The sequence below is a fragment of the Pygoscelis adeliae genome, unplaced genomic scaffold (assembly GCF_000699105.1).
Source record: "Pygoscelis adeliae isolate BGI_AS28 unplaced genomic scaffold, ASM69910v1 Scaffold85, whole genome shotgun sequence".
NCBI lineage: Eukaryota > Metazoa > Chordata > Aves > Sphenisciformes > Spheniscidae > Pygoscelis > Pygoscelis adeliae.
In genome coordinates this window covers 6,073,177-6,082,683 of record NW_008824900.1, presented here as the reverse complement: position 1 = coordinate 6,082,683, position 9,507 = coordinate 6,073,177, and the positions used below count along the sequence as shown (strand labels likewise).

The following is a 9,507-nucleotide window of genomic DNA, read 5'->3' as shown; positions in this document are numbered from 1 at the left end:
TGGATGCGGAAGCTGCCATGTGGCTGCTTGCCTTCTGGGTGAATGGAGCTGTAGCAACAGATTCACATCTTGGGCCTTACATGCCTGGCCATAAAAAGATGTCTTGTATTAGCTCTCTTTTTAGTAGATGTCTCATATTTGCCCTGCTGCTGGATGTTACTTTGGTAGTGGTTCATGGCAACTGAGACTGGCATGCTGGCAGCCTAAACCACCTGGCTTTGCATTTCCATACCTGCCAGTGATGTGACATCTCATATGTAAGCACAGAGTAGGAAGAGAAAGAAGTTCCTACTAACTGTAGAATATTATTGAAGTGGAAATTCCCTTGTCACAATTTCCTAATGCAAACCGGCATTTCTTACACGGTGGTTGTTTATCATGAAGTAATAGGTAATGTTAGGGTTTGCTTGGCAGGCAAGCTTTTTGATAACTAATGTATGTGTAAATGTTTCCCTTGCTTTAAAGGACATTACTATGTTCAAATGGTAGTTGCAAAGAAGGCTTAATGAGAGCATTAAGGAAAGAAGCTTATTCACAGCATTAACATCAGCTGAAAGAATGACGTGTTAGCCTGCAATGGCTTGTACAATGACATAGAGGAACTGTGCATTTTTAAGCAGTGAAATGTTTAGTTTTTAATGCTTTGTATATTTGCTTATGTTAGATGCGTCTCTAATTATTTGTTCTCATAGCAGAATAAAAACAGCTACTTGAGGATAATGTCTGGAAAAACCAGACACTAGAACACAAGTTGCTGTGCTGAGGTAAGAAAGCAGTCATTGAAGCAGAGTGAACATAGGACGTTTGGTCTATAAATAGGGATGGTAGAAAAGACTTTACTTCTGCTGCTGCCCATTCCCAATATAAAATGTGATTCAGTTTTAACAAGACATCAAGCATTTATTTTCCATCTGTAATCTCCAGAAGTTGAATACTGTAGTCCTATCAAAATATTGCCTCTATTAAAACTTGCAAGATTATATGCTGGAACCAAGTGAACTAAAGGTGACCAGTATGCAAACAGAGTGTATTCAAGGCTTAATGACCTTTTTTGGAAAGATTTGGAAGAAGTGTGTTCTTAAATTTGTTGCTTACACTGAAACTGGTGAACCAAGATTGATCTCAAAGACTTTTTTTTTTTAGTTATTTGCCTCCTGTTTATAGGTCTCCACCTCAGATTGTACTTAATTATGTAGTATTTGGTTACTTTCACAGGGTGCTCTGGTGTTCTAATATGAATTTTCCACATTTAATAAGAGTCATTAGGGGTTGTCTCAGCCTTCTAGCTGAGAAATGAAAAATGAATCGTGGTCACTTGATTTTTTTCCTCTCTGCCCAACCCCTTGAGTCCACAGAAGTGAATGAGTTCTTCCATATTCCTCTAGGTCTCATTTTCAAAAGGAGAAACGTCAAGAACTTTCTTGCTATTTAGGATAATAACAAATTGAGAGCTGTTCTGGGGCATGGTGCACAATGAGAAATCTGTATCTTCAGCTCAGGGAAACTTTCTGAAACTGTTTCTATTTGTCCAATATGGAAAAAAATCACATCATTTGACATAGCCTAATTTTGCTTAGCAAGCATATCTAGCAGCTCTTTCTCTATGCCTTGGCTGCTCAGTTCATTTAAACTGTAGTATCTGTGAACAATCTTTTCATCTGTGACAACAACCACTCGAAGCCCATGTGTATCTTCTCCCAGCTGACATCCTATTGCTGATGAAACCACCATTTCCAGTCCTCTGTAGGACCCTCCAGCATTCCTATGGTAGTGTCCAGAAAATACAGCTTTAATGCCTTTTACAAAAAAAAAAAAAAGAAAAAAAAGAAAAAAGAGAGTGTGTATTTAGTTAGCATTTGTAGTTTATGTGTAAAATGTGTTTACAGTAAACGATACTGCTGAGGTTATATGCTGAGGCTTACACAGCTGCTGGGGTTGCAGAGAAAGTTCTATAGCAAGTACAGCTACAGGTGTCATGTTTACCTTCATTCATTAATGGTTCACAAAGCATAAAATTAAAAGTAAACCATTTACCTGAACTTCCATTTTAAACAAATAATTAGTAAACAGCAATAAATAATTAATTATAGTAATTAAATAAATTATATAAATATAGTAATAATAAATAATTAGTAAAAACTTTATTCTGCTCTACTAGCCCCATTTAGGGTTACTGGACTCCGACTTCTTTATGCTTACTGCAAGGTGCGTTTGTCATCTTGCTCCTCCTTTGGCTGGAAAGAAAGAACACTGTAGAGGAAGCTGATTAAAATTAGAAAAAACTTTCAGTAATAGATAACTTCCTAAAGAATGATACTATCGAAACATGAGTTGAAAGCCAAGGATCGTGGAGCTGAATTTGTCAATTAACATGCAGAAAATTCACTAAGGAGAGCTTAAACCTGTTTACCCAAGGTCAGTGACCTTAAATTAAAAAAAAAAAGGGGGGGAGGGGCAAGACAAACAAATAGAAAACATACATGAGAAGGTAATTTGTAATCTTTTCTCAAAGACAGTGGGGGGGTTATCACAGATGGAATAGAGCCAGGTACATCAAAGAAACCTAAAAAGCAGAAGAGGTTGTGAGTTATAATAAGAGGGGAAGAAAGATGGGAGCAGCCAAAAAAGGAAAGGTTGACAAACCTGCAAGAGGACTCAGCCTTGGTAATGACGTGAATTAACATTTACCTAGTACGGGCTAGAAACAAGGCAGGTTTATTCTGATTTCCTCTGTATTTTTAATGACTTAAGGCTGTTCTGTTTCTTTCTTTTTTTAAAATAGACTATTTATATTTTGGACTGTATTGGGGTAAAAAAATCACTCCATTATAAACTTGAAAAGAAAGAAATACATTTGATCTGTTGCAGGAAACAAAAATATGCTATATCGACAATTTCTGGGTAGGTCGCCTGCAAGTATCATCCAAGCTTGGTCAGGAGTAGAAGAAAAACTAAATGACAAGCAGCAGCAGGTAAAGAGGACAAACATACTTCATATTTAAGGCTTTGTAATGTACTTTGAAATCCTTAGCTGAATCATTGTCTAACTGATGTTAGACAACATCTAACTGATGTTAGCCAAACGAATGTTTAAAGAATTCCAACCATTCTTCCCCTTCTCTCAGAATATGATAATTTAAGTTTGCAAATGCTGTCTGATTTTGACCAACTTCTAAAGATGATCTGTATGCCAGTATTGTGCTCTCCTGCCACGCTCCTCAGTAGCTATGGGATTTTTGCAGAAATTTTGAAACAATTTCAGATTAAATGAAATTGTGTCATCCTCACCTCCAAACCAGTAATTTCTACTTCTTGTTTCTTCTGCCTTGCAAAGAATAAAAAAATAAATTGGTAGAAGCTGTATTCACTACTTTGAATGGCCTTTCTGATTGATTGTCCTTACAGGTCAAATTCATGCTACCAGATTATTTTCCCCTCTCCATTTGATGTTTTATAAATTGTAATCAAATGTTTTTATTACAGCAAAATAATGAAACCTTGTTTAGTCTCATGAGTAAAAAAAGTAAAGAAAAAGTCATTTTTGATGCTAAGTACTTATCTTTCATGTCAAAGTTTGTAAAACCATTAACAACAGAGTTGAGAACCTAGCTTCTTCCTAAGAGAGAACATGCTATCATAGACAAGCACTTCATTTCCAGGTTATGCCAGCATCCTTCATCATTTAGCCATTCTATGCACTGTTGACAGATACAGCTGAGCATCACAGTCAACAGCAGTCGTAGTTTGGCAAAAAATTATTCATCAGCTTTCTTACTAATTTAAGATGGTGCATATTTTATTTTGAATGAAAAGGTGGAGTTAGTATAAATAGCTAATTTTACAAACAGGTTTTGGGATTAATTTTTGGCATGCTCAGTCTAAGATCCCTGGATTTCAGACTATTGCAGTTTCCTGAAGCTGCATCTAATGCTATTTTGTACTGTTGTGAAACAGAAAAATTACTGGACTAGATGGCTGAAAATACTGGGAATTTTGTTGTTTATCATTAAGTGCAAAACGTGATTAATTTTATATTTTGTTACAGAAAGTGTTTAGATCTGGTGTTGATTTATAATACTATTAATGACAATTCAAAAATTTTCAAACCCACCTAAAGGATTTAGGTGTAATTTCTCTATTGAAATACAATAGGTTGTGTGCTCCTTAATCATAATGACACTTTGATGGTTCTACATAAAGCATCTGAAAATATATTAATACTGAGTGACTCAAAAAACACACTAAGTATTCCCTGACAACTATGACTAGATAGCCAGCAGGTTATCAAAATAACTGGCTACTTTATGAAACTGAATCTCTCCTGTTAGTTTGCTATGTTGGCTAAAAAACTGCTGTGCTATAACAGAGAAATATTTTGCTGGCACTATTCTATAGATGCTGTACCTTGCTGAACATCATTTGTGCTTGTATTGAAAAATAAACTAACAAGCAAAGGTCTAAACATGTGCCTGTTCCTGAGGAGGACAGCAGAGAAAAGTGAAGCTTAGCACACGGGGGGACAAGTGCCAGCTATTGTGTGCTGTGGGAGGTGCTCCCTGATGGTGCTCCTTTCCTCTGCACACAGTGAGGGTCTTGCTCACCACCCCAGGCTAAAAGCTATCCTTAAATATGCAGCACTGATAATTACCTTTCCAACCATTGTTTTTATTATTACAGAATAATGAGCAAGCCTATAAAGATAGATACACAAGGATGGACACTGTGATGACAACACCAAACTTCATTTGTTATTTTTCATCTATTCCAGCAATCTGCCATTCCACGCTTAACATAAAAGGTAACACATGCTTAGTCCTGTTCAAGTGGTAGGCCAGAGAATGGGTAATTTGTGAGATACTATAACCTTAAATGACATTTACAAAAAAAAGCTAGCAACAACTGATTTTGCCTTCAGACAGCAGAAATTCTGGAAAAGAGTAGAGGCAATTTAAAAGCAGCAAGCTGTGATTAGGAACACACTATAACTTCACAGGGAGATCCTTATTTCTCTAGCCAGAAAAACCTTCCCTTTCTCCTGCAGTAGGTTAAGGCCTCTTTCACAGTGATTAAAAGAAAAGGCAAGTAGGTGAACCTGTCTTAAGACAGTTGGCTACATCAATCCTTTGCTTTTGTGGGAGCGAGTGATTTGAAGACTGATATAAAATATATAAACCAGGCTCAAAGTATAGTTAAAAATTAAGCAGCTTGGAAAGCAAAATATAAATTATTCTGCTGTGTGCCTGGTAAAAGCTACATGGGCATCCATGTTTCGAAATCCAAACCCTTCTCAAATAGCAAATGACTCAAGGTGCAAAACAAAGAATGACATTACCTTTACACTGAATAGTGGTATATGGTCATTGTCAGCTAGAACTTGTCTGTTACCCTATTTTAGTTTATCAGTACTAATTCTTTTTGTTCAGTGTAACTTGCTTATCTATCTAGTGTATGAGTTAGATTTGTAAATCAGCGTAATAACTTTGAGAGCTTGCTCTGACTCAGCTGCAAGAACCTAGTGAAACTGTTGGTTGGTTGGTTTGTTTTTTTTTTATATCTTGGGAGAAACCCAATCAGAATACCTCAGAAGGCAATGGTGAAATATAAAAGCCCTGTGACATAACGGGCTCTTTGCAGAGAGTCTGTACTTCCTAGATATTATTTGGGTCCTTAAAATCATAATTATAAAGATGTTTTACAACTGATGCTACAGTCAGTTTGAGAGTGAGCAGTCATTTCTCAACTCCTACCATGTTGCAGCTTACTATAGTGACTGTCTAACATAAAACATACCTAAGCAATTCAAGCAGCAGAACTAAGCGTTTCTTTCTTTCTCATTATATGCACACCTATCCAAGCCACGAGGCTGCACTTGCCCCCCCCCCCCCCCCCCCCCCCCTTCTGCAGTGACAGACAGAATGTGCCCATCTAGAGCTGCTTATGGCACGGCTGGACATTCTCTTCTCTTGCTTCTTAATACAGAGAGCAAAACTGACCATTGTGGGAACCTTACAGATTATGCAAGGTTGTTGAAGTGGAACCCATCTTGCCCTGTGGCATTGTCCTTAAAAGAGCAAGCTCTGATGGGATAGGAGAGGATGCTGAGTAGATGAGGCTGCTTACTGCAGCCTCTGAGTTAAGGCATTTGTGGGGAGGACTTAAGACATGCTAAGTTTAATGTTACCAATTTGCTTTCAGCTTAGTGCTGCCTGTAATGGATCCACTTATGTAGCACCTTCCTGTCCTTCAAGCACTTAACAAGTAACCAATGGTCTCCAGCAACATTCTAGATTCAATGCTCAGGCACGCATCTAGCATGGACCTGACTGTATCTTGGTCTTTCCCTGCAGAGTTAAGCAGCAGCTAAATGAAGGATCAAGGATTGAACAATTAGGAACCTAACATTTGGCCTGCTTGATTACTGCACCAGCTAGAGCTGTAAAATACCCTTACCAGCTTCCAGTAAGTGACAGTGCTACTACAGTAACAAGTTCTTTTCAATGTTTTCCACTTTTTCTGCAGGTAAGCAAAATTACTTTAGCCTATGAAAAAGTTAGGAAAAAGTAACAATCATAAAAACCATAGTGAGGTGTAAACCCATGTGACACGCTTACTTTTAGTAAGGTAAATAAAAGTGCTCTCTTTTTACTGGAAGCATCCATGTTCCTGAAGTAGTATCTTCCCACCATCCAGAGAATTTAAACTTTGGAATTGAAAGAGGAACAGAAGCCAAGACTTAGTGTCGTCATATATGTAAACCAAACCCCGACATACAGTTTCAGTGTAATTAGAAGGACAGAGGATAAAAAAGTAATAAATCAGCTTTAGTTATGCTATAGGAAAAACAAAAATCTCCCCTCGTCTGAGAATTCAAGGGAAGATTTTGAGAAACCCATCCTAGACAGCAGACAGACACCAGGTAAAACGTTTGGCCCACGAATCGTGCAGCTTTTTTCTTCTTGGGCAAATACTGCCACTTCACCACAATTACGTTTAATGTCTGCCAACTGCCTATGCTCAAGAAGGTATTTCAGGATGGAACTGAAATTAGTGATTTGTAAGCAGTGCAAATATGATACCTGACACCTAAGAGGATGCGATTTAAAACCTCTTTTATCTCCTGTCAGCTAGGGGAGGCAGATTCTGCCTAAACAAGCTGGTGTTTATGGGTACTGTTCATCCAAATTCCCCCTTTTAGCATATGTATGTCATTCAGACCCTAATTGCACTAGACAGGTGCTGAAATGCCCTTGTGGATCTAGCTGCTCGGCATCAGCCTCTGCTAGAATTTAGTACCTGCTTTAGATACCTCCCAGTGAGAATTTTGCCCAGACTTCAGTTTTCAGGTACTTTTTATTTCCAGTGCTAGTATTAATTCTTGTTATTGTTGTGTTACAGTATGTTACATCTTGAACAAAGAAACAAAGAGGTCACTGCTATGTATTAATAGAAGTCTAACTGATGTTGTTTTTTCTTCAATAGCACTTTTTTGTTCACTCAACTGTACTCCACTCATTTCTGTTAGTTAGCATAAGAAGGAAATCTGAACCACTCAATGCAATAATACTAAGATGACAAGCAGGCAATTTACTTTGCTCTTGCTTTTGATCTTAAACATAAAAAGAATCTTAAGAGATGTATGCACTCAAATTTAATTTATTCATTTCAGATGTTTTTCTGAAGTAATGCTGTCAAGTTGCTAGCAACCCCTCCCCACCCCCTTTTTTTTTTTTCTAAACTCTGTGAGAAAAGAACAGTGTCCTGGCAGGTGTCATTTTTGTAGCCCGCTTTAAGGTATCCTCAGGTCAGTTAAATGCATCTGGCTATACACAGAAAGGTACAGTCTCTTCCCACTACCAAACTTCCCCCAACCAAAAAAAAAAAAAAAAAAGGTAGAGCAGTGATTTGTTTTTAATCCCTGGTTTCTGAAATAGCAGTTGGGAAAAGCTTTGATATAAAAGCTGTATGAAATACTAAAAAACTACAGTGTAAATAAATGTCCAAAGGATGGGACCTTCACAAGCATTCATTATTTCATTTTTTATGAAGTACACAGTGATTTGAATTTAAATGTGACTGCAGGTTTCACAGTATCCATTAACCAAAAAAAGCAGGATCCATTACTGCAAGACACTATTCATACCTAATGGATTATTCATTAAAAGAAAAAAAAAAAGGGATTAAAAACAGAATAAAGTAAAAAAAATGTGCAGATAGTTACTATTAAAAAAAACCAAAACAAACCACACACACTGTGATCATCATAGTCTGATGTCAGACTGCATAACAATACAACAGTTACTGACTATCTGCTAGGGAAAAAAGGCCTGAACTGCCAAATTCATTTTTGATCAGAACAGAACTGGCAGCCAGAGACTCAGGATGGGCACCATCCAGTGTTGGACATCAGGTCTTGCTCTGTCTGTTCTAAAACTGAACTTGAAGCATGACAACACCTAAAACCAACGACCTTCATGCCTGCACACCAAACATGAGTTTTCAGAATCAATCAATCTGCAAAAAAAGATCAGTGTCTTTGTAAAAAAAAGGTTTAAATACAGGAATCGATTCTGATTTTAGTAAACCAAAGATGTCCTCCTGCCAGCATACAATTTACCATCATTTTCTGATCAAGCACAAAAAGTCCTTTTTAGTTCTGATCTGACAAAGCTGAATCTGAAAGACAAAAAGATTTACTATTTCCAAAGAGCTGATCATAACTCTTTTTCCCCTGTAGAATAATGCATTCCTACTAAATAATGAAATACCTGTACAAATACTGTGAGCCCAAAGCAGCCTATTTAGCATAAATAATTCATGATGTAACAGCCAACCAAAACATGGATTGTTCAAGAGTTATCCGAAGAGATGTAATACATATGTTGATAAGCCTTAGACTCTTCATTAGCTTGACCATGAAACAAGTTAACAAATACTTTGTTTTTATGCTAATTCACACACTGCATTATGTCACTCTGGACTGCACGGCCACAAAGTGTCTTTGGCAAGGTAAGAGGTAAGTGCTGAGGAGAGTAGCTCATGTAATTCAGCATGCTGCCTTTGACACTATCTGTATGTTCATTCATAAGCAGAATCTTTAAAGCACAACTTTTTAAAAAAATTTCAAACAAAATTCATATTTTAATTTGCGTACCTTTTTCCAAGTCAAAAACATGGTATGAACACTTCGCTCATGGTTTCTATTGCAGACATTTCTTAACAGAAAATTCAAAAACACCTCTGAAGACTTCCCCCCCACCTTTTCCCCAGTGTCTGCTTTCTAAAGCCAGCTTACCAAATAAGCAGTCATCGCAAGAGCTTCAGCAAGCTCTTGTTGATTTGCATCTGTTGCAGTTTAACAGCTCTGGTAAGATGGACACTTTTTACCAGCATTTCCCATTTTCTCTTGGTTCTCTCTTCAAGCTTTGTGAACCAAAACAGCACACTGTATTAAAAAGGGCTTTTCTTACAGAGATGGTGTAATGCGTACTGTTAAACTGACTCACTGGC

The 9,507-nt window shown here is 37.3% G+C and overlaps 1 protein-coding gene across 1 annotated transcript in view; it reads right to left on the bottom strand.

Annotated features, from left to right (window-relative positions):
- Positions 1-818: 818 nt before the first annotated feature.
- Positions 819-9,507, bottom strand: part of CPPED1 (calcineurin-like phosphoesterase domain containing 1) — a 42,608-nt gene continuing 33,919 nt past the window's right edge. Inside the window, exon 4 of the mRNA XM_009324757.1 lies at positions 819-1,796. Coding sequence (XP_009323032.1) covers positions 1,564-1,796 — 233 coding nt within the window. The 3' untranslated portion in view covers positions 819-1,563. The remainder of the gene's footprint in view (positions 1,797-9,507) is intronic.